At 36.4% G+C, this 25196-nt stretch overlaps 1 protein-coding gene across 1 annotated transcript; it reads right to left on the bottom strand.

Moving 5' to 3' along the window:
- Positions 1-5525: 5525 nt before the first annotated feature.
- meox2b (mesenchyme homeobox 2b) lies at positions 5526-13451 on the bottom strand. The gene is made up of 3 exons (XM_053493028.1): positions 12614-13451; positions 9195-9367; positions 5526-6515 (listed from the first exon to the last, which is right to left on the bottom strand). Exons 1-3 carry the CDS (start codon positions 13101-13103, stop codon positions 6294-6296), a joined length of 885 nt encoding a protein of 294 aa, XP_053349003.1. The 5' UTR covers positions 13104-13451; the 3' UTR covers positions 5526-6293.
- Between the last annotated feature and the right edge of the window lie 11745 nt (positions 13452-25196).

Consider the following 25196-nt stretch of genomic DNA (forward strand, 5'->3'; position numbering starts at 1 on the left):
CTTTACTTAATGCATTCACATACAGCAGCCATTTTCTTTTTTTCTTTTTTTTTGCGCAGCTGATAGTTTTGCTTCATTGGACACCTGACAGAAAGAAGTGATGCGAGTAATTTTACAGGACATTGTGCCGTGTAATGCAGTCATGGATGGCATATAATGTTGAAGATCAAAGCTTCTCAAATAAAAAATAAACAGTGGTTTTAGAGTTAGAAGTTTTGTTATAAACAACCTAGTGTGTCTGAGAAAAATAATATGCCATGATAAGTAAAAGTCCAAACATTGTGTATGTCATGTTTTGTTGTCGATATATTCAAGTAAACCTTTTTTTGGTGATGATAATTCTGTTGGAGAATTATCATTATTCTGCATTATTCTGCTGGCCTCTTTCAGCAGAATAATGCACCTTTGCACACACAAAAAAAAAAAGTTAAAAAATAGTTTAAGGAACATGTCAAAGGGTTCAAGGTATTGACTTGGCCTTCAAATTCCCAAGATTTCAATCCAATCAAGAATCTGTGGGCCTTGCTGGACAAAGATCTCCAAACCATAGAGGCCCCATCTGACAACTTACAGGACGTAAAGGATTTATTGCCAAGGTCTTGGTGCCAAATACCGCAGCACACACTCAGAGTTTTTGCGGAGTCCATGCCTCAGTGGGTCAGTGCTTTATTGGTGGCACAAGGAGGATCAACTCAATACTAAGAGGGTGGTTTTAATGTTACGCATGGCTTGTGTGTGTGTGTGGGTGTGTGTTAGTACACTTTTTAATATGACCTGATTAGAGGCTTATCAAAAATAACTAACATATGTTCAACTCAAGAAATACATTGTGTAGCTTGTATCACTACTATTAAAGTGCCTGGATTGCTTTGCTGAACTGCCTGTGTGAATACAATAAATCTTATGACATTTTACTTCATCACTTAATCTTTTTTTAGCTTTTGTTCTCCATTTGAAATATTCATCCTTTTTTTGAGAGAGAGAGAGAAAGAGAGATCATATGCGTGACTTGGTCTTTAATGCTCCAGGTGTGAAGTCACATTTTGCTCTATTTCCTTCAGTTCTTGGCCCAGATCTACTGTAGTTAAAGTCACTGTTGTGCCAATAAATTAGACTCTAAATGGACAAAACAGCTGTCACTCATGGTCCCCTGCCAGTTTATTGGAGGGGTTGTGGTTTCCTGCATTTCGTCATTCGATATCATCCGGCCATAATCTTACGATTCGGAACAATTTCCTGAGCTCTAGACGATTTCTCAATCTTGGATACCACAGCATTAAACCGCACTGGATTTTGGATGTAGAATTTGTTTGAGTTGCTATAATAATCTTTCCATGGGCATAATGAATTCGAACCCTTGCTTAAACACGTGCAGGGGAATGTAGCTTGAGTTTGCCAGTTCAGAATTTTAAGTCACTGAAAAATGTGACATGGTTAAACCATTTTATTATTACACCACAAACAATGTTTGTTTTTGTCTAGAAGCATGACAATTGATTTTTGCTCAATAACAGCCATGGAATGTGATTAAGCCTAAAGATGGATCTGTGATGACATCTGATCTAGGTTGTGCTCAGTTATTCGAACAAACGTACATTTTTTAGTAGACAACAAATTTTAATGTCTGCCAAATCCACCATAAATTGGTTGTGATCCAGACTGTCTGTGGAAACAGCAAGAAATTTAATGCACACATTCAAATCATGGCATTGGTCCTTTTGAAACATATATCATACTGTAGCAAAATGGCTGTTTAAATCTAATTTAAATATGTGGGTGTTTCATTATCTGTGCCGTCTTGGTGAAAGATTTCTTAATGCACTGAGCCACTGGATTCAGAACCCACAACCACTTTGACACCAGCTATCGTAGTTCAGCAAGGATCATCCATCAACACCTTCAGTTCCACTGAAAATGATCCTAAATCATTGCATTGAGAGGCCATGCAGACACCCAAATTCAATGTGGAAAAGTCTTCAGTTGGCTGTGTTGTTCTTGCCATGGCACAGTGAAATGACAACATTTCCCTTCCTGCTAAAGGAAAGTTGTTCCCTGTGGGGTCAAGGTAGATGGCTCATCCAAGATCAAAAGTAGCATGGACCAGAGGCAGTCCAAAATAACAGCAGTTTTATTATCCTCTTGCATTGCATCGTCTGACACGACTTGGACAAGTCAGACCTTGTAAATGCCCAGGGAGACCGAACACAACTTAACAATCACTTAAAAGTAATAGAAGAAAGAAAGAAAATTATTCAGTAGCATAGTGGAAAAATAATCTTTAGCAGAATAACATTTTGAATTATTTGTTTGTCAGTCAGTATAATAAGTTGGCAAATAACTTTAAAAAATAATCTTTTTTTAAATAATTACACCAAAGTAGTGATGAATTCGCTACTGTATATTAAGGTGTTTATTAATGAACAGCAGCTCGGTACGGTGCTGTAATTTAAATAAGAGGTTTATATAACTGAGCCTGCGGTAGGGCTGTTTCATTTCTCTAGTAAAACCTTTTTTAAAGGGACTTCCAGGACATGCTGCATAATATAAGGCTGAAATGTTTAATACACTGAAATTTCAGTGAAGGGACATGTCTTTAAAATGAATGGAAGGAGTTTCTAGTGTCAGTGCTTTGTAACAGTAAAGTGAGAATTGAACTAACATGAATCAGGAATTCATGTCCACAATGTAAAATGTAACTATATATATATATACTAAAAAGAAACGTCCTCAGACTTTCAACTGTTTTTACTTTCAGTAAACTTAATGTGTAAATATTTGTATGAACACTAAAAGAGTCAACACCATAAGACATAAACTAAAAATGTTTCACAATGTGTCCCTGAATGAAGGGAGGCTCAAAATCAAAAGTACCAGTCAGTATCTGGTGTGGCCACCAGCTGATGGAAGTACTGCAGTGCATCTCCTCCTCATGGACTGCCTATTGCGGACAGTCTGAGCACTGATGGAGGGATTGTGTGTTCCTGGTGTGACTCGGGCAGTTGTTGTGGCCATCCTGTACCTGTCACGCAGGTGTGATATTCGGTTGTACCGATCCTGTGCAGGTGTTGTTACACGTGGTCTTTCACTGTGAGGATGATCAGCTGTCCTTCCTGTCTCCCTGTTTTTTTATTGCCCTAGCCACATCAGCAGTCCTCATGCCTCCCTGCAGCATGCCTAATGCACGTTCACGCAGATGAGCAGGGACCCTCTTTGGGTGTTTTTTACAATCGGTAGACAAGTCTCTTAAGTGTCCTGCGTTTTTAGAACTGTGACCTTAAATGCCTACTTTCTGTAAGCTGTTAAGGTTATAACGACCAATCCACAGGTGCATGTTAATTAATTGATTATGGTTAATTGAACATGCATTGGTTAAAACCTTTACAATGAAGATCTGTAAAGTTATTTGGATTTTTACAACATTATTGTTGAAATACAGTCCTGAAAAAGGGACGTTTCTTTTTTTGCTGAGTATATATATATATATATAAACATAAACAACATTTCATTAGGTACACTTGTTGTTCTGCCAATCACCAGGCAGAACCTTAATGCATTTGTCAAGATGATCTGCTAAAGTTCAAACAGAGCATCAGAATGGGGAAAAATTGTAATTTAAGATAACGTTGGTCTTTGATGCCAGACAGGCTGGTGTGAGTATTTCTGAAACTACTGACCCACTGGGATTTTCATGTACTTCCATCTCTAGGCGAGGGATGAACTGAAAAAAGAAAATATCCAATTAGTTGAATTTCTTTAGGCAAGAATGCCTTGTTGATGCCTTGTGAGAATGGCCAGACTTGTTCAAGCTAATAGAAATACAACTGGAACTCAAATAATATGTTATTACAATTAAAGGTATCAGCAAAAAGCATCAGTGAACACGTCGAACCTTGAAGCAGATGAGTCTCCAGCGGCAGAAGACCACATCGGGTGCCAATCCTATTAGCTAAGAATAGAAAACTGAGGCTACAGTTCACATGCGCTTGCCAAAATTGGGCAGGAGAAGAATGGAAAACATTTTTTGGTCTTATGAGTCTTTATTTGGCTTAAATAACCTGAAAACATGGATCCATCCAGCCTTAAATCAATGGTTCAGGCTGATGGTGTTGGTGGTTTAATAGTTTGAAGGATATATTCTTGGTACACTTTAGGCCCCTAAATACAAACTGAGAATCATTTAAATGCCTCTCAATTGGCCTCCACAATCACCAGATCACAATCCAATTGAGCACCTTTGGGATGTGTTGGAAGGGAAGATTCACAACATCTATGTGGAGCCAACAAATCTGCAGCTGAATGACCAGAAAGGGTTTTAGCATCTTGTTGAATCTGTGCCATGAAGAATTGAAGCAGTTCCGAGAACAACAATCATAATATTTAGCAAAATTGTTGTAGTATAAGAAAATAAACGCAAACTGTGCTGCTACAGAAAAATGTAAAAAAAAAAAAAAAAAACTGGTAACAAGGACTCAGTTTTACATCAGATTGCATCATAACACATTGTTTTTGATTGTTTTTGCTGTAACAGTACATCCTTCCATGCTTTATTTATTATTTCACATCTATTTAAATCTGTACTCTAGAGAACTAATCTCCAATGAAACAATGACAGTCTTTCAATTAGTTCTGTACCACACAGTCACGGTGAAAAACCTATCATCCAAGTTTTGCTTGATTGCTTTGATTTTCTCTAATGATCTAGAATGTGCCATGTGGTGTACTTCTCATACTAAGTCATGTTCGTCTTGATTCGTGTTTATTTATGTTAAGTTTTTTTTTTATATTGGTTTGTTTGTCCATAGCAACGTCTCCCAGCCCATATTGCTCAAGTCATTGTTTAGACATGGCTATGATCACACTAGGGCTAAACATATTTGCGAGGCATTTTCTTATGACCACGAATTGTTTTCTCAAGAGCATTGCTTGGTGTCTTGCTTTGATCACAGTATATCTTATACAAACATCTAAATTGTACAGCTAATCAAAACCGTCTTGCGCAGAGGAAAAGCCATGGCTGGCTTTCACCACAGCTGAAAACAAATCCACTTAGACTGGGTTTTGCCAGAGTGTCAGGGGGAAAAGTAAAGCCACAAATCAAATCGCTCTAAATTTTGTAGGGATAGAATCACCAGCTGTTCTTATAAGTGAGGACTCTTCAAAATTCAGGTCAATTTCCAAAATGCTACTCCAAAAGTATTCTGCAATCACAGAAATGTCAAAGCATTATATATATATATATATATATATATATATATATATATATATATATATATAATTTTTTTTTTTTTTTTTTTTTTCTTCTTTTTTTTTTGGTGACATGGATTTCCATCAATTTCACATTACATTAACTTATTAAGAGGTGCTACTATTCGCAAGGAAAGCAAATCTCAGAAATTGTTTTTAGAAACCTTGTAGTAAATTTATTCAGGTCAATGGCACAACAAAAATGCAATTCTTGTTTATTCAAAAAGTAAACATATTAAATTGAAAAAATAAACAAAAAAACAAACAGAACTACACATCCAAGGGAGCAGATGAGAAATGGTACTGTATTAAATGCATTATTATTGTCATTATTATTATTATTATTTGTAAAATTTTCAGCTTTCATGCAAGCAAGATTTAAGCATTGCAAGTATTGTAAAAAAAAAAAAAAAAAACAGTATTTTTTTTTTTAATTAATATGATATTCAGTCAAATTATAGTATTTAACTAAATATCCAAAGTGGATTGTAGTTTTGGTGCATAACTAGCGCAGTGAGAAGTGCACAGCATACTAGAAACTGTTACTGTTTTAAAAGGTTATCTGAGGGCACTAAATAGCACAATGTGATTAAGAAAATGATGATGATGGTGATAATGAGGAAGATAAAAATAAAGAGAGAAGAGAGGATTGATTGGACGAAATTCAGCTTCCTCAATGCCGCAAGTGTTCATTTACAGCATCATGTTTAAAAAATTAATCAATACAGTAGCAATCGATTAAGGCAACAATAAAACAGTGCAAATCTTGTTTTCCCCTAGGCACTTATGTGGAATGTTCATAACACTTTTATTCATTAGCAAAATCCAAAAGTTAAGCTAAAACTCACATGTTAAAAAAAACAATATCAAATTGCAGTCATTTATCTTCATCCATAATCCCAATCCTTTTTTTTGTCTGTTTCTTTGTCTGTGTCCAGTCTCAAATATTTTGCAGTTTCTTAGCTGTCTTTATATTTAAAGGCCCTAGAACCCTAAGAATGTTGATTCCTGAGGAAAACTGTAAGGTTCAGGTGGAACTTTCCAGAAGGTCATAAGTGAGCGTTCTCAGAGCTCTGGTCACTGTCGTGACTGTCGTCCTCATTCGCCGGAGATCCAACGGAATGGTGCAGTCCCACCATGCCAGCAAACTCAGAGGGCAAAAGGGTTCCTTTCTTCACGTTCACCAGTTCTTTCTCTCGCACTGCAGCTCCCTGCTGTCCTCCTTTCACTCGCTTCCACTTCATCCTCCTGTTTTGAAACCACACTTTCACCTACGCACATCGAAGACGCAACCAATCAACTCAAATTTCACTTAGGCACATGGTACACTGTAAAGCATTTTAAAAGCAATAGACTTCTGGTATCGTAAAGTGGATAATGACACAGAGTCGCCAAATGTACACAATATTTACAGGATTAATTGAGTCTCCTAGCAACATTGACTCGCCAGAACTGCCTTCAGAGAAACCCAATGCCCCTTGTTGCGTGCCTGTGCTGGCGGGTGTGATACTTGTGAGAAGGAGCTTTTGTGGCATATAAGCTCCACCTCTAAAACCTCCATCATCTCTATGTCAGAGGTCTCTGCTTAATGTGGCCATAGGAGTGTATGTGTTCCTGTTTGATTTACAAGTTGTTGTCTCGCTCATTCACTTTACACTGCTTTTAAAGCGTAGAGCACAAACAACAACTTCTCGATCCATGACGAGACGTGGTGACTCTTTTTGATGCCACACTAGTGAGTATTTTTTTCTTTATGAATTTTGGTTGAGTTGAGGTATACAGCAACATGACTGGCGCCATGGGAGTTGGCATCGGGTGGCCAGGCTATTTACACCTGGTCAATAATGTGCTGATACATGGTGTCTGGCAGCCTGCTGGCCGGAGGCCCTGAGTCATTTGCCTGACTCAACAGCTTGCCCTGTATTTGTGTCTCTTAGTGATAATTAAGCTGCTGCCTAAAACAGTCCGAACGGTTCCAGACCCCAAGTTGGTAACCTTCCCAATATATGTGGCTATTTTTATATATGTAAAAAATTATATGGGTATATTTATCTATCTATCTATCTATCTATCTATCTATCTATCTATCTATCTATCTATCTATCTTATGTATAGAAAAAAACATAATGAGATGTTATCAATGACCAGATGGTTCGATGTTTCCCCCTTATTATAGTGCATACATTTTGTCATTTTTAATTTGCTACAGTTGCAGTCTTTACAGTTTGCAGAAAAGCTGTCAGAAAAGTAAACTACAGAAATGCTTGCATATACTGTACTGTATGAGCAAGTGCACCAATATAAACTTGCAATTTAATTTGTGGCTGAAACTACTGTCAGAGCCAAGTTGTTATAGAACATTAGTAATAATAATAATAGTGCTTCTGAGCAATCAAGTTGAATAATTAACACCGTCAAGGTATAAAATCATTTAACCCATTATTGTAATGTTGGTTTGCTTAACACTGTCAAAAGATTATTGCTCACAGAATGGCCACATTTAGACAATAAATTCTTAAATGTTTAAAAAAAAATGATGTTAGAACTCACTCGACCAGTTTAAACCATTCCCAGAACTGTAACATTTATAAACTGTCCTGCTAACTGTTTGTTGAAGTAGATGTAATTTAGATTGGCACTGAAAACAAGAGGAGCCTGTGGTACAAGGAGTACTGAGAATACTTGCACACAGACTGATTCGTCATTCCTTACTTTCTCCAATATAACGTGACGAGTGAGCATATCAGCTAGTGAGATTTGGCTGTTCCAGGATCAACCCACACACAGATTTATTGGACCAGCGAAGGGAATCTTCGAGAGCCAGTGTGTGGAGGAGTGTGGTGGGAAAACAGGGCTGAACAGGAAGACTCGAATCCTATGTGAGTTGTCTGGCTTCTTGGGCTTTTCATTGGGCCAAGGTGCTCAAGATGGGTTTATTGTACAGATTCTCAGGATCATTCATGGGTGTGTGACCTCCATAGACTCATAGACTGTGTTGAAGGGATGCAGTCTGACAGGTCTGACACAAGTTTGATCCTGATACACTGAGATACAATCGAAGCCAAAGGAGGGGCTGCAGTGCTATATTTTGGTGAAATACTAATACTACTAATAATAATAATACTAATAATAATAATAAATCAGTAGGTTTTGGCCTTATTTAAGGCTGTCAGAATTACTGAGTGTAAAATACGATGTGTATGACAAAAGGGTGGAAACGTTCGGCTCAGCAGGAGGATTAAGGATACTTACATAAATGTGCACACGCACTCTCAAAACAGATGTTTTAAAAACATTTACTGTCACATTTTTAACACATCTGTGTGTCTGATCAAATACATATTCTTTTATATATATAATACAACCAGTTTCCACACAGTGTCATCAGGGTTTTTTTTTCCTTCTTTTCCTTAAATAGGCATTAAAATATAGTACGGTATTGTAAAGGCTATGTACTTGATGCTCATACAGCCTTAAATCATACATACAATCAGGAAGCAGACATGTGGATGTGAATACGGACCACACAAAAAGTGTGTTGTTAATTAGCACATGGTTTTTGAGAGTGCATAAGCATATGCATGTACACGCACACAAGATACTCACAAGAACCCAAACCAACCGCACCGCCTGTGTTTTTGAAATCAATTAACATCAGAGTGATAGCGTGCTTCTCCTCTGCAAGACGACTTGTCTATTTTTATTTCTTTTTTTTTCTATTGAGAAAGCGTTTTTATATTTTCTATTTGCTTCATGTCTGCTTTATATTTGCGACAGTCCAAAAAAATTTAAAATTGATACGTTGATTGTGTTTAAAAATTTTTTTTTTTTAAGATTTTACCTTAAAATGATCCATGATATTTTTTGGCAAATAAAAAAAGCACCATGGCTGATCTCACTCTGTGCAAACATAAATATTCATTAGAAGTTAAGCTCAGCATGGGGCATACTTGTCTCTCTGTGAGGTCAAGGTTGACAGCGATTTCGTAACGTCTTAGCCGTGTCAGGTAGTTGTGGTGGGCAAACTCTGACTCCAGTTCCCGGATCTGCTCCTTGGTGAACGCTGTGCGCTCCTTCCTGGGCTTACTGCTAACGTCTGACTTATAGCTCCCGTCTTGGGAATCTGGAATGAAAAACAGAACATTTTCCAGCTGTTGGAGGAAAATTAGCTGAAACTGGACAAAAAAACGTTTTAGTGAAAAGGACAAAAAGACCTGTGATTGTGTGATAAACTACAGGAGCCCAGGAGAAATGAAAATAAAATGAGAGCTAAACAATTAGGGGTTCCAGTCACCTTTTATTACGCCGATATTGGTCATGTGTTTGCAGAAAGACATCGAGGCCAGACGCAGAATAAAACCTGGACTAAATCAGCACAACTCGACTAGTCTCTCTTGTTTTCATACAATCCATGCTACATTTTGCTGTCCTTCACTGTATATCAAGTAGTGTTTTTAGTAATATTTTATTTTGTTTACATTTTTTTAAAGCATATAAATTTTAAAGTATGTTTTTATACAGTATTATTGGATATTAGCAAATACAGAAACTTGCTTTTCATGCTGAAGCACTTTATTGTGCTGTGATTAAAAATAGCGAAAAATAGTATCACTTTCTTCTTAATAATTTTAATAAGAGCTGATTCTTACCTAGTGTAATCTGAGCGCAAGGTGAGTTTGTTACGTGTAACAGTAAGCTGAGTGTGTACTGGCCAGTGGAGTGCAGGGTTAATGGCCGTGTCTGGCGCAACACCAGGTCATTCTCTCATCAGTCTCAGAGGGATAACTTGCTGTGGCATTTCCCTTCAGGGCTTTAATAGCCTACTGGTAAAACTGTGCTTTAAATACTTGAACCAGTCACACCTGTGCTTTTGATCCCCCAACATGTGTACTGCATTTTAGAACCAGAAAAAATATATATATATGAACATATATATATATATATATATACATATATATATGTTTAGTGTTCATGCTGAAAACTGTCCTTCACTGTTCTACAGACTGCTTCATGGTGTAAAGAAAAAGCATTAATACTATTTAAATATAATTCTGAATCGACATCTTAATAAGACTCATATTCCTAATTGTACAGCAACTCAATATACTCTATGTATTTCGATTATTCTTTTACTACTAAAATATTACAGTCGTGTCCTTGCCTAGCCCCTTGTAATCAGCCTGCAGAAAATACACTGGCTGGCATTTCTCCATTTTTTTTTCTTTAAGCCCATCTATTACTTAAAGATTTTCATGCTGCCAGTTGAAAACAAAAGCCATGTCTGAAAGAATGGCCCATAAATTATGAAAAAGAGCTTTCTTGCCTTGAGCTGTAATATTCTAAACGCCCCTGTGAAGTTCAACCAAAACTAACCCCTTAAGTGTTTTTATGAAGAGGATAAAGGCACCATTACAGAGCTGAAACTGCTCTCTCTCTTCTTTCAAGGAGGAGGAATAGCGTTTGAAACCATTTTTGTCCTCACCACATGAAAGCGATTTGAGGAAAATTACAACCCACTTCATTTATTGGTATTGAACGTCGAGTTGAACACTAAGAAATTCTCAACTATTTGTTGCCACCATTCATTTAATAAATGTCCCTAGCAGCCCCTTTTAGAATAGAACAAAGCAGAATAGAAAAACAAAATACCCTGGCAAATGATGAGTATATAGTGTTAGTACTTATGGATTTATTCATGTGCATTTGATGTCAAGGACCAAATATTAACATGATGTTAACAAATTTATACACTGAGGTTTTAGGCATTTTCAATTTTTTATTACACTTGGAAGTAAATAATATAATACAATTAGAATCATTTTAAAATTACAGAAAGCTACAAAGCACTCACTCACTCACTTATTTTTACCGCTTTGTCCTGTATTCAGGGTCACGGGGGCCTGGAGCCTATCCCAGGAGGCTTAGGGCACAATGCAGGGTACACCCTGGAAAGGGTGCCAATCCATCGCCGGGCATACAGTACACACACTCACTCATTCACACACTATGGGCAATTTGGGAATGTCCATTAACCTAATTTACATGTTTTTGGACTGTGGGAGGAAACCGCAGTACCCGGAGGAAACCCACCAAGCACGGGGAGAGAACATGCAAACTCCATGCACACAGAGACGGGAATCGAGCCTGGCTGGGAAACGAACCCGGACCCTGGAGGTGCAAGGCGACAGTGCTAACCACCACATCACCGCGCCGCCAGCCACAAAGCAATATGACTTTAGATTAAATTAGTCTGTTTAATATATTGTGGTTGAGATGTTTAATGCGTGAGGTGAGAAGTATCACTTAAACCAGATTTGCGTTAACGTATGAGCGGCCAGCTCTTATGTAGTTTTCATTTGATTAATTGTATTTTTTATTGTTATTTGGTCATTGAATTGAATTTATTTTAATTTAATTTAAAAACTATTTATAATAATAGGTAACCTTAATATAAACAAATATTATTTATAATAATAGTTAAACTAAATATAAATGATTTGCTCACCATCTGTCATTTACAGAAACTCTTCACTGTATTACACTGCGATAAAATAAAATATAAAAAAATATATATAAACCTTACCAAATGTTTGTTCTGACTTTTGACAAAAATAACAACATAATACTAAAAAAGGAAAGACTGTTTTCCCAGTCAGTACTGCATATTATTGAGTATGGAAATAGAACGGATGACAACCAAACCAAAGTTGGTTTAGAAATATGAAACGTGTACAGCAAACTTTTCTGTCATTAGACTCTGTATAGTTGTTACAGTGGTGAGATGTGTAATTTAAATCCAGGTTATATCCCAGAAATCTTACCAAATTACCAAAAAAGACAAAGACAATAATTGTCATTGACTTTAATAAACTCATTTCATGGATTAAATATCAAATATGTTTTGAGTGGCAGAGTATGATTTTATTTTATTTTTTTAAGTCAACAATGGATTTTTATGTGATGTCACATTATATCTGAAGAGTAAAAATTATTGAAAAAATAAAAATAAATAAATACATTTTAAAAATCAGTTGATTTTAAATAAATAATAATAAAATTATTTAGATAAATAATAATATTTATATTATTAATTTAATATAATATAAATATTTATATTAACTCCCTAGGATATATGAGTTCTATAAAAGTTTGGGGTTATCTGGTAACATAAAAAAAATAGTGAAATACTTATGTTTTATGTTAACATAAATATTTTATGTTAATATTTTTTTTCATATATATTTATTAATTTCATTAAGATGAAAATTATTACAGTTTAAGAATGCAGCAGTTATTTTCATTTTGTTACTCTTGATTTTTTCTTTAAAAACAAAGGTGCAGGAATTCTGTATAAACATGCCTTGCTTACCCGTGTTGTCACTCTTTCCTTTACTGTTCCTCCTCTCCGGTTCTATGGGTGACATGGTTTGCCGCCCGTAGTCCCCAGACCCACACCCTGCTCCCACTGGCTCTGTGTTTCCTAGGCCTGTGTTTGCTGTGCACATACTCTGACCCGCCGCTCCTCCGGATGTGCACAGCTCGGTTGCGGGAGTATCAGGGTGAGGAAGACACGCGGCGTGACGGGTGCTGCCGGATGAGGGCATTTGCTGAACATGCCAGCCGGGCTGATGCTGCTGATGATGGGGCAGCTGCTGAGAAGGATGATTGCGTGCATGGAGCCCTCCGAAACTAGCCTCTTCTCCTGTATAACTGCACGGCGGTGAGGGTCCTGGCAAATCGGGGTAGGATACATGATCGGTGCGGCCGTGCAATGCCAGCGAGGACTGGGTGAAGGCCGGGTGGAGAGTCTGGGCTGGAGCGTGTGGGTTCCGCAGGCATCCGAACAGAGAATGATCCATCTTGCTTCAATTACCACAAATCCACACTGAAGTACTCCAAACCAAAAAACATAAAAATATACCCTTTAAGACTGAACTAAATGTCACACTAGAGGGAGAAGATGCAGAAAAGTGGTAGTGGGAGGACCGAAAAAGCCCCTAAAATCACTCTGCTCCCTCCCGGCGCCTCTCGTACTGATGGCTCTCACAATCCAGGACTTCAGCGGCAAAAGGAAGAGGGATCAGGCAGCGATGAAAGACAGGGCCTCCGGTAATCCTGAGCATGCGGCCCGGTTGCCAGGCCAAGCGAGGGTAAACACACACAGCCTGCTGGAGGCTGCTCGGGTGACACACAACAGAAAGAGAGAGAGAGAGAGAGAGAGAGAGAGAGTAGGGGAGCTTCCAGAGAAATGGAAAAGGAGAGAGGAAGAGACTGAGGAACAGAGATGGGGGAGGCTCAGAGGAGGAGGTGGTAGGGTTGGATGTTATATATAGGGCGTAACTTGAGAGTGAGGCCGGGTCACTGGCTGCTTGCTACTGACCACATGCTTATGGTCTTCCTCTAGAAAGTGAAAGACAATAAATTTGAACCTGGCCAAGCAGGTCTGACCTCAAGGGAAAAGCAGGCAATTAATTTTGGATCTCAGCTGTCTGACCTGGCTGGCACATTTTCTCAGAACTGAGTTATGTAGGGGGCTTAGATGTGCAGTGGGAAGAGACTGAAACTCAGCTTAGCTTAGTACTGTACATGCAACTTTATTTATTTAAAATCTTTTACAGACGTACAATTGCAAGCTTTGAGTTCATGCATCATCATTATCATCACCCCCCCTTTATTCCACAGTTACTGGCAGATATTATTACCAAGATCTATAAAAATAAAAAAAAAATCTGTCTTTATATTTTAAGTGAATCTGAAAACTTCCGCTTAAAATATTATCAAATATAAAAAAACCTCAACAATATTTTCAGTGTGTAAGTGAATCTATAAAATGTCTAAGATATTGTATGTGTCTGCATGTGGGGGTGTTGAAGAAGTGAGTCGGCCTCGCCGGTGTCAGTGAATCAAAATACACAATCAAAAAAAAAAAAAGGTTTTCTGTAGTTTTCGAATTTTGATATCATTAATGTTTTAAGCCAGGTTATGGGCCCACTTTTAATGTACAGTATAATATTACCGTTTTTAAAACTCTATGATAAAATTATGATGGAAATATTGCTTACAAATGGTACAACTTTTCCGCAAGTGGATCTCTTGAAAGTTAAGAGAACCGTTGTCTTGTTAAATATAAATGTGTTACCGCATGCAGCTGATGTTAACATTAATATTAAGCAGATATGAAATTATTAAGGAGTATGATAAATTTATTTGCAAACTCTAGGGTGGAGTCTACCCTCTTATATTTTTTCCTTTAAGTATATTTCTTTAGAAGAAGTGTGTTTTTTCTCGTCGATCCAAAATGTAAAAAACAGAAATCAAAATTTAACATAGATCAGTAAATAAACACTTAAATATTAAAAATAAATGCATACATTAGCAATGCATTACATATATTTTGGTTACTTAGGTTTTTCCCCCCTAGTGTCCAGTCCAATCCTGCCCATTGTATGTTGTGACCACTAGACATGTAAATCTGAACCAGGAAAGGAAATTAGATTCATTTTGAATTTTGAAGGTAAATGACTTTAGCAGAGTTGATGTGGGTGTTTTTGCCATCCTGTGTCTCTCAGTTCGGAGAGGCCGCTGCACATGGAGGTCTCGTATTAATACCTGAAATAAAATGCAGTGTTTGCTTAACAAATTAAGCCAATTAGTCGTTATGTAAAGTAATCTGCGAGTGGAGCCCCTGGGTGTGTATTAATGCTCATATGGTTTCGCTTTAGCTTCAGCCACAGTGCTATAGCAATGCCTTGCGGCCTCCGAGCGGTTATGTGACTCTCCTGTTCCTCTCTTTTGCTCTCTCTCTCTTTCTCTCTCTTTTGCTTGCTCCCATTCTCTGAGAGTAAAAGTAAGCGCAAAAGCCTCTGTAATAACCGACTGCTAATTTGACAGCTCCCAGTAGAGAAGGGATATTCCGCAGGTGAGGCCTTTTGACCTTGGTGACCACCTCCGCTGTGTGTGTGTGTGTGTGTGTGTGTGCGTGTGCGTGTGTGTGCACACGTGTACACAAATGAAGCTCTGTTTTACTGTAGGTCGAGCGCTGTTTTGTCTTCTGACAGGCAATACATATTAGATTTTGCTGGATTCTGTGATTTGCCGAGACAACATCTGTCAAACTATCTCAATCAATTTAATCAGCAAGGAATAACAGTATCCAGATTTTTTTTCCAAAAGACATTTTTTTGTTGCTTTTTCATTTCCATTTCAATTGCTAACTTTTTAATAAATGTAAAAATTTAATTACCAACATAATATTTTTTTTTTATTTACATCAAGTTATGCTTAACCTAATGAATAATATTTATATTTGTTTTTTTTAATGGTGTGTTACTTCCAACCCTTTTTCCACACTATTTGTTTTTCTACTTTTCAAAGAGTATAAAATTATGAAATGTGAGAAGTCACATGACCTTCATATGCTTCACTCATTAAATGTAAGGTCTAATGTCATTTTTACACAGTTAAATTACTTTCATGTTAATTTCAACAGTGCATGTGGTTCCATTTATTAGATGTAATTTTTACACATAAAAAGTGAAACTCCATTTATAAAATGCATGCTTAGGTTTGGTTGTGATACATGTCAAAAATATACCTAAGAAAAATATTGTATAGACAGTGATCAGACTTGGTGCAGCTTATAAGATAAGAGTCAGTTAGAAGATATGATAATCTTTTGTTGTTGTTGTTGTTTTTACAGAAATTTACTGATAATTGATTTGATTACTACAACAGTTTATGATTTTATAACTATTTAAATTAACATTTGTGCATGTTTGTGTGTGTGCGCACGCGTGTGTGCACATGTGTGTTTGTGTTTTAACTTAAGTTATTTACAGCAAATCTTGTAAAAGTTATTTACAGAGTCTAATCAGTTAATGTCATATTTATATTATATACTGTAAATGTCCTTTTAACACTTTTGGAACATAACGGCATACACTGTTAAATGTTAATGATATGCCATAATGTCATAATTTCATATTAATATTTAAGAACAATCTGAATACGTTTATACACATTTCTTCACAACTTATAACCTTGGACTTTAAGGCCAATCCCTCATTTTGAAACTTTATAAATTTGATCAAAATAGTTTCTGAACAGCATCTAGTTCTCTGGTTCATCGTTTACAGTAGGTTGATCGTAACAATTATACAATCAAGTCAAATCATGCAAATAAAACTTGTGAGGTGTATTATGTTTAATTAAATTGCTCATTTGTTTATTTTATATAATGTCTTATTAAAGTCCAGAGGTACATTTATTATCTTTATTAAAAGCTTTTATTTAATTGTTTTATTATTCAATTTTGCATTCAATTTAAAAAAGACATGTTTTACCATTTAACATTTTAACATTTGGGATCAGAATGTGTAACTCACTTGAACTACATTCTGTTCAGTGACTGATAGCAGACTTGCAAGCTCAACTACTGTAGGTGTTTACTGAATAACGCTACTTATTATTGCGTACTAAATTCTTTAATCTGATTAAACATTCATTTCTGTATTAAAAGCTCATTCAGAGGGACTAGTATGGCTGATGAGTTACAAAATCTAATACTAATAATAGATAGATTAAAAATGTATGTTTTTTTCAGGATCAGAACAAAAAGATTGGTGTGGTGATTCAACCTTATGTCAAAAAATAATTAAAAACAATTTAATAGTTTTGTAGTACTTTAAGACTTACTTGTAACAAAAAAGATTTTTAAAAATCATTAAATTGAAGAGATGAAAAAAATTAAAGGCAGTTGTTTATAGCTGTTTAAAAAAATAAGTGATAATAGTTGCTACATTGTTTCATGGATTGCCCATAACATATGGTACAACATAAAACTATACACAATAGAAGAAAAAAAGTCATTATAAATGAATATTTTTTTATGGAATTCGATCCGATGAGATTAGAGTCAACTTTATTGTCATTGTGCAAAGTACATGTACAAAGTCAATGAAATTCAAAGCATTTAATATATATGCATGTTTATATACATGCATATATATAGTACAGTATATACAGAATAGGCTATGGATTAAATATTATTTTGTGATAGTTACTGACAAACTTCTATGGTAGAAGAGAAAAAAAACTTCACAGGGTGTGAATTCTTCTTTTTTTTTCTTCTTTTGGATAATTATCAACACCTTTAGTGAATCTATTTTGTTTACAATGAATGCTGTAGTTATAAACACAATACTAGTCCAATTTAACATCAAGACCCACCAGTTTATTGCAATTCATTTGCAACTCCAATTCATTTGACATTTCATTCGTTAAGGGATTATAACACCTTTGATGCCTGGAGCTGTGCTGTGTTTTGTCGCTTGGCTGCTGAATTCACACTGAATCATATTGAATCAATCTGTTGTAGTGATTAGAGCTGAGACTGTTATATCCCATGCAGTGCCTTCACTTTGTCTCGGACTTTTAAACGAGAATTTGGAAAGTGTTGCCATATGTCAGTAGTTAACACAAATGAAAAAAAAAATCCTTTATCCTTCCGTTTAAATCCCTACCTTCTATGACATGTTGTTCTAATATTAGCGATAACTCTAAAAAGTGATGCTGACATCGTGTGTGATTTAGTCCTTAGTGTGCTGGCCAAGTTTCTCAAATGGAATTCGATTTTTCGGGTGTCATTGTACTGTTAATGCTTCTTTCTTTCTGTACTCTTTTTTTTGTCACATTTCTGAAGATAATGATTTTCAAACCTATGATTTAACCCATAAAATATGACTCACAATCAGAGCTATTTCTGCCACGGAATTAGTCAGTGTTTTCTGTGCCTATGGTAAAATATGCGTTATTGAAGTTATGTTCTGACAGCTACTGTAGTACATATAGTACCATAAAATATCATACACAAGACCTGACACTGTGCTAATTTTATTTATATATTTTTTTCAGCGGTTTTGCCATACAATTAAATGAAGCAGGAATTACTTCAGCAATGAAGTCATAAATACATTAAGCCTCAATGACTCAATGATGATATTATTACTCAAGTATTATTATAAGATTCAAGTATTATTAGTCAGGAATAGTCAAGATGTAAGAATAAAAGTCCTCATTATGTAGCACACAAAAGTTGATCTACTCTTATGTGAACAGCAAAAATGTTGTGATAATACTGGGGTTAAGATCAGGTTTTTTTTGTGGGTGTGTGTGTGTCATACCCTTTACTAGCACAAATTAAAGGTAGACGTACTCTTAAGTAAACAAACTGATCCTGTGGCTGTCCGCTGACTTTTCTCCTAGCTCTTTCTCCGCAGAGTTTTGGTCACGATCAAATCTTTTTGAATAAGTTCAAAGCCCGCATGAATAACGGGACATATAGAGTTCGGCCTCAACTTGGCATGAACTGAACATCTTCAGGCACATTAATAACTGAAACAGGTTTTTCTAAGCCACAGAAAAGCCAGAAATACTGATTAGGCATCTCCAATGACAGACTACCAGTGGAGCATCACAGACTAAAAAGACAGATGCTGCCCTCATACAGTCTCACGTATTTACCCGTTGAGGTTTTTCCACATCAAGTCTTTTTAAACAGTATCCCACTGAGGACTAAATACTCCAGTCAGCCTGCTAATGAGTTTTTGTATTCGGTGCCGAATGTTCAGCTCTCGGCGTTCTTTAATCAGGGCATGATTCTTACCCTCTAAGCACTAATCCTATTTGAAGATTGTCTGTAAACATCATCTGTGACCTGTGCCATCTCGGTACACTCGTTCTGAGGCTTGTAAGTATATGTTTTTTTTTGTTGTTGTTTTTTTTTTTCAAAAAGCCACAGTTTAATTGCCTTGAATTCAGCATTTTCTTAGCAAATGGGCCGTATCGCCCCACCATGCTGTGTTTACATGGAATAGGGCTGACCCTTTGTCAGCGCTGATTAATCCAGAGGGGAAAAAAAAAATTAGGCAAGCCATTGGAGAAGTAGCAGTTTTCTTTCGCCCTTTCTTTCTTTAGCTCCATGTAAATTGGAAGACAGTCTGTATATTTTGTTTTTTAACTCTCTGTCTCCCTGTGGCAACAGCTTGTCTGCATAACTAAGTAACCCAAAAGCCTCATAAACATAAAATTAATAATGTGAGCCAGCAAATTTGCAGCAAGCAGTTTAAATGCAGAGTTATGAAGTTAGCCAACTGTAAAGCTCTGGAGACCCACTGTTCACTCTTGCACGCAATTTTTACAAAACATTAACTTTGTTTTCATCATTCAGAAATGCATTTCCTTGGTTATTATTATTGTTGTTATTATTAAAAATTCATTCCTTTCCATTTAACCCTCAGTTTTCTTAGGATCTGTCCCAGGAGCACTTGGCATGAGACAGGGATATACACTAAATGGTCCACCATTTCATTCCAACACACCATGAACACACACATTTACACCTAGAGCAATTTAGAGTTACCAGTCTGCCTAGTTGAATATTTTGGGGAGGTGAGAAGAAACTGGAGAACTGAAAATCCACATGGACATGAAACTCTGCTCAACTCTATATCTACAGTAACTCAAGCTCAGAATCGAACCAGGGACCCTGGAGCTGTGAGTCAGTAACACTACATACTGTACCACCATGCCTTACTACACGCATCCATTATTATTATTAGTAGTAGTAGTAGTTGTTGTTGTAGTAGCAATCATTATAATGAAACAACCATATTTTTTATTGTGCTCTATAAAGATCATGGGGATGGCCACTTCCAGTCTGCAGTGAGACATTTAATGAAGAAGAAATCATGCACTGTATTCTTGCCTTATTCAGGAGTCAGTCATGAATGAAATACGCCTGAAGTAATGACCGCAGGAGTTCCAACGTTAGAGCCATGGCTACAGATTTGTTAAATCAGAAGAGGGAAGTGGGATCATCATGGAGACTTGGAGAGGAGGAAATAGCCTAACTCATCCTTTCCCATCTGGCCTGCCTTTTATTTCCTTCAGCTCCTCTGAGTGTGTGGAATGTAGTAAATCATTATACAGGCTTGCCATCCCCTGCAGTATTTTTTCTTTCCTCTCATGTCCGTCAGGGGCCCCTTAAGACAATCTGTAATTAAGGCAGTATGAGCATACACACACATACTGTACAAAAAAAAAAAAAATCTCATACACCCTTGCTCACACACACAGCTTCTTATATATCCCCCTTGTCTGCCCTGCTTGTTGTTCAATCAGGACATGACATCAACATTGGTCAAAGACATTTTAATCTAGCATTGCTGCACTGTTCTTGGCAGTTGGCGTGAACCCATGTGGAAGCCTTGGCTTTAGATTTATGGCATGCTTCCCTTCACCAGACGTCTGCGGTGAAGCAGGCATCTTGCCGGACAGCCCATATGAGACATCCATCACTGCAAGACCATCAGAGTGGGAAGAGCCGCTATACAGGCAGCGCTGCACGGAGTACCAGGCAACTACAGACTGGGCTACACAACTTTATTTGAAGGTTGGACCGATCCTTTTGGTGTACTGCAGGCTGTATTTTACTCTAATGAAACGTTTCCTGAGGTTTTAGTTAAGTGCATTTTTCTGCTCCGGTTTCATTTTGATTTTTCTTAGGTGATGAAAGAGATTTGTATTCTGTTCTTTGGTTTTAATTTCAGGTTGCTTTTTTAAAGTTTGCCATTCCTGTTTAATAGTAGAAGCCTGTCAGTAGGACTTCGATCCTATGCGAAGTTGAGATTTAAATTCTAGGCTGTGTGTATTGTGTTCTTCATATTGTGCTAGGTGTATTAAATTACAGTAGAATGCGAGCTAGCTAGTTATTCGACTGGCTCATATGTGGTTTGAAGGAAAGATTTATGTTCCTGTTCCTTAGAGAATTTCCTGAGCAATTTAATGTCATTTAGGAAAATCCTACTGTTAAAGTAAGAATGTGAAACGTTAACACTGCTGTATTCACACTGTACAGTACAAGAATTGTCTGATTAATGTTGATGAACATGTGTGTGTTTGTACAATAAGTGAAAAATTACAAAGCAATATAATACATATATTAGTGACAACTAAATGTTTTATGTGAATAAAATGTGCTCACTATACACATATTTAGGAGTTAAGCAGTGTGTGTAAAGAGCACCATCTAGAGGTGACTAAAGGATAAAAATAAGTAGCAGCAAAATATTATTGAAATATGGCGACTGTCATCCAGTATGCTAACTATAGACCTTACACTGACTGCTCTCTCTTTCTGTTTATCTGCACCTCCCACTTTTCTATCTGACCTTTTTTATTACTTTCCGTTTCTCTTGCTTCTTTTACAGAATTACAGATGCTCTTCTTCTTTTTTCTATTCTTTTGTGTGCATCATTCTCTCAGATCTCTCTCAGATCAGTTTCTCTATGTTTTGATCTCAGCACATTTGATCACTTTTTTGCCTATTTTCTTTACTGAGTGATATGTAGATGGTTTATGTAAAAGAAGATACACTTATCGCCCAGATCCACAAGTACCTGCTTTTCAAATGGGTCATTATTTAATTAGATCAAGACATTCCTGGGTTGAATGCACGGCACTTTTATAAAATATTATGTGTGGAAATATCACCACCCTTTAAAATAATTTACACATTACTGTATTATAAGTAAATAATTACTGTATTTGCTCAGTCATTTTAACAACTTTTAACATCCAACTGGAAAAAATATACTGTAACACCAACATGTCAAAATAAAACAGAAAACAGAATCAGCAAATTTGGAAAAGGATCAACCTCTCCCAAAAATGACTTTTAAACTTACTCAGGTGGAGCTAATCACCTGCCCAATGACACACTAAGCTTTGCACATCTTGACTTCGTAATATTTGCCCACTCAGTTGAGTTAAATTTGATGGTGGTCCTTTGTGGACTGCAGACTCCAAGTGAGTGCAAGACTCCAGTTTGTCTGGGCTCTGACTAGGCCATGCAAAGACATTCATCTTTTTCTATCCATTATTGTTTTGCCGTGTGCTTTGGGTCATTGTCATGTTGGAAGGTAAACCTTCTTCCCATTGACAACCTTCTGGCAAAGAGCAACAGCTTTTCCTTAAGAATTTTAAAGCATTTTGACTCATCCATTTTCTTTCGATCCTGACAAGTCCTCCAGTCAACAATCCCATAACAGGATATTACCACCTATATAATTTACTGTAGGAATGGTGTTATTTGGATGGTGAGCTGTGTTCAATTTCCATCAGACATTTTGTTTTCAGTGTTGTGGCCAAATACTTCTTTGTTATAAATTCCTGAAACTGCTTCAGAGTTGTTGTAGGCGTCTTGGTAGGCTCTATGACCATCCCTGGATCAGCATGTCATCCATGATCCAGGGATGGTCGGCGTTCTACGTACCTTCCACTTATTAATAATAAACTGTACAGTGATTCTAGGCAGTGATAAAGCTTTTTCTGGATAAAGCTGGATCCTTTTCCAAATCAGTAATTCAGTTTTTTTTTTCTTCTCTATTTTTTCTGACATGGTGTTATATCTTTATCTTGTATGTTAAAAGTTGCATTGAGTAAATATAACTGGATAAAACAAAAATGTGTCTGTATTCATTTCAGGCTGCAAAGCAACAAAATGTGATTGGGGAACATTTTTTTATTTCTATACTCACTAGATTTCTTTTTCCTGATTAGAGTTTCTTATTCACAGTTTGCCATGCAGAATTCATGAGATCTGACAGAAAACTAGCTACAGAATAAACTAGTTACAAAAGTTTAGGTAGAAAAATATTTCATGATTATAATTCACACATGATTTACTGTTTATGGCTACAGTGTACTATGGCACATATTGCACATTGTAGGGTTGCTGCCTCACAGCTGCAGGGTTTCTATCTGTATGGAGTTAAACATGTTTGTGTTCGTGTGAGTTTCCTTGAGGTTCTCCATTCTGTTCACACCGCCCAGAAATCATGCTGGTAGGTGGATTGGCAACTCTAAATTGCCCTATGCATGTGTGTGTTCTATCCAGGACACGTTCATGCCTCACACCCACTGTTCCCAGGAATGTCTCAGGATCCACCATTAAATTAAAAAAGTTGTTCAAGATAAATAACGCTGTCTTTTTCATAGCTCATAAATTTTCTTAATTATATGATAATTACATACCATTGACCTTACACACCTGGATCACACACCTGTTGCTGCAGGCACATGAAAATACATACCTAATATTTGTGCTTAATGGATTTCAGTTGCCAAGAGATGTGCAGAATTACACTAATTACATAGCAACAGATGGTCTTTTCATCATGTTGCTTTTGATTTGGCTGATGGCTGATTTAATTGTGAGTGATTGTTCATCAGATCAAACCAGGAGTTCAAACGAAAATCCTGCTGGTGTTTTCTATTATTGGATTCATAATTTTTAATGAGAAATGCACTGTCTGCATCAGCATGTATTTAATTATGCTCTACATGGCAACTGATGTAAATGTTCTCTGTATGTAGGGTGGTACTGTGTGTGCGTGTATGCGTGACACTGTCTGTTTTTTGTGTGTAGCAAATATCCTGAAAAGAGAAATTAACTGTCTGGCAGTAATTTTTCAGCATATTAACAGATGAAAGGTTAACTGTGTGTACTGATAAATGTATTTCTTAAAATGAATCATGCCCGAGATATTCTGCTGCTTTGAAAATTCTGTATGGAAATTTCTTTATTATGCGTGTAAAGATCTAGACTTTTCATCATTTTCCATTATTTTCAGAGATTCATGACCGGTGACATTCATGAGGGTTTCAGCACCTGTGTCTGTGAGCCCACATGTTGTTGGTTTATTTCAACTCCCCCAATCAGTCGCAATCATCACTCAAATGCTGCTGAGGACATGCAGGGCTGTTTTATATTAAACACTCTCATCATCATTTAGCAGCAGACTGTCACCATGGCAATGTGAAAAAGCACAAAAGTTCCAACTGATTGAGAGCTGCATTACATCTAGCCTCAAGACTCAAGATTTAAAAAGAAAAAAAAAAAACAATAATGGATATAATAATTTGGACCATAATGCATTGTATTGCATAAGGCATGAGCTGTACACATAACTACATAAGATGGGAATGTAAAAGAATAACAAGTGGAGTAAATATAACACTATAACCACCATAGGTACTGTATATGTGCTGTGATCATGGTTATACATTATATATAAATGTAATGATTATTTTTGTGAGTTACGGTTTATAGCAATGATTTATATTCGCAACAACAATGTTCAAGCATTTTTGATGAAGTGTATAAAGCAGGCTTCTCTTACAGGGGCAGCAGATGCAAAATATAATAAATACTTTTGCAGTGCAATGCATGAATAAATTGGTTCTATATTGCAAAGATAAGATTAAAACATTTTAAATTACTTTAATCTTGTATTGTACATCTTATCCAGTACTGTGCAAAAGTTGGTGGCGAAAAAGGGGGCGGTGGCGAAAGTCCACTTCTGGGTTTTGCATGTACTGTAAATAGAAGGGAGCAAATGTGACAAAGTTATCAGAAGAACTCTCACATATTCTTCTGCATACTCATAAAACATGTTGTTTTACTTATTGATTAGACACAAATCTGTATCTAACATTACTGATAATTTTCAAGCAAAGAGTTTTCACACCAAATATTAACTGTCTATTTTTTTACTCTTTACTGCTCTTTATATATCATTTTATGTAGAATTTTTTTCACATGGCATCTTTACTTATGGCCTTTTTTTTGTATGTACCCCAGATCTTTTTATACAAGTAAGTACTTTTCCAAGTACTGTAAGTAAAACAACTGTTATTTTTACAGTAGGTTATGTTTGAAAATAATTAATAGTTTTGTACATAATAATGCAGACATAATAAACATTTTTTAAAAATTGCACTAAAGATAATATCCACTTCTTAGGCTTTTGCATAGTACTGTATATTTATGCAGTACAGTATGTTGTTATCGTTGTTAGTCTTTCCGTTGCTCCCATCACAGCAGACCATCT

This window comes from Clarias gariepinus, chromosome 3, assembly GCF_024256425.1.
Source record: "Clarias gariepinus isolate MV-2021 ecotype Netherlands chromosome 3, CGAR_prim_01v2, whole genome shotgun sequence".
Classification (NCBI taxonomy): Eukaryota; Metazoa; Chordata; class Actinopteri; order Siluriformes; family Clariidae; genus Clarias; species Clarias gariepinus.

Coding starts and splice junctions, on each gene's coding strand:
- meox2b (XM_053493028.1), bottom strand. CDS start 13,103: ATGGATCATTCTCTGTTCGGATGCCTGCGGAACCCACACGCTCCAGCC. Junction 9,368..12,613: donor AGGAAAGAGTGACAACACGG/GTAAGCAAGGCA, acceptor TTTTCATTCCAG/ATTCCCAAGACGGGAGCTAT. Junction 6,516..9,194: donor TTGACCTCACAGAGAGACAA/GTATGCCCCATG, acceptor CGATGTGCGTAG/GTGAAAGTGTGGTTTCAAAA.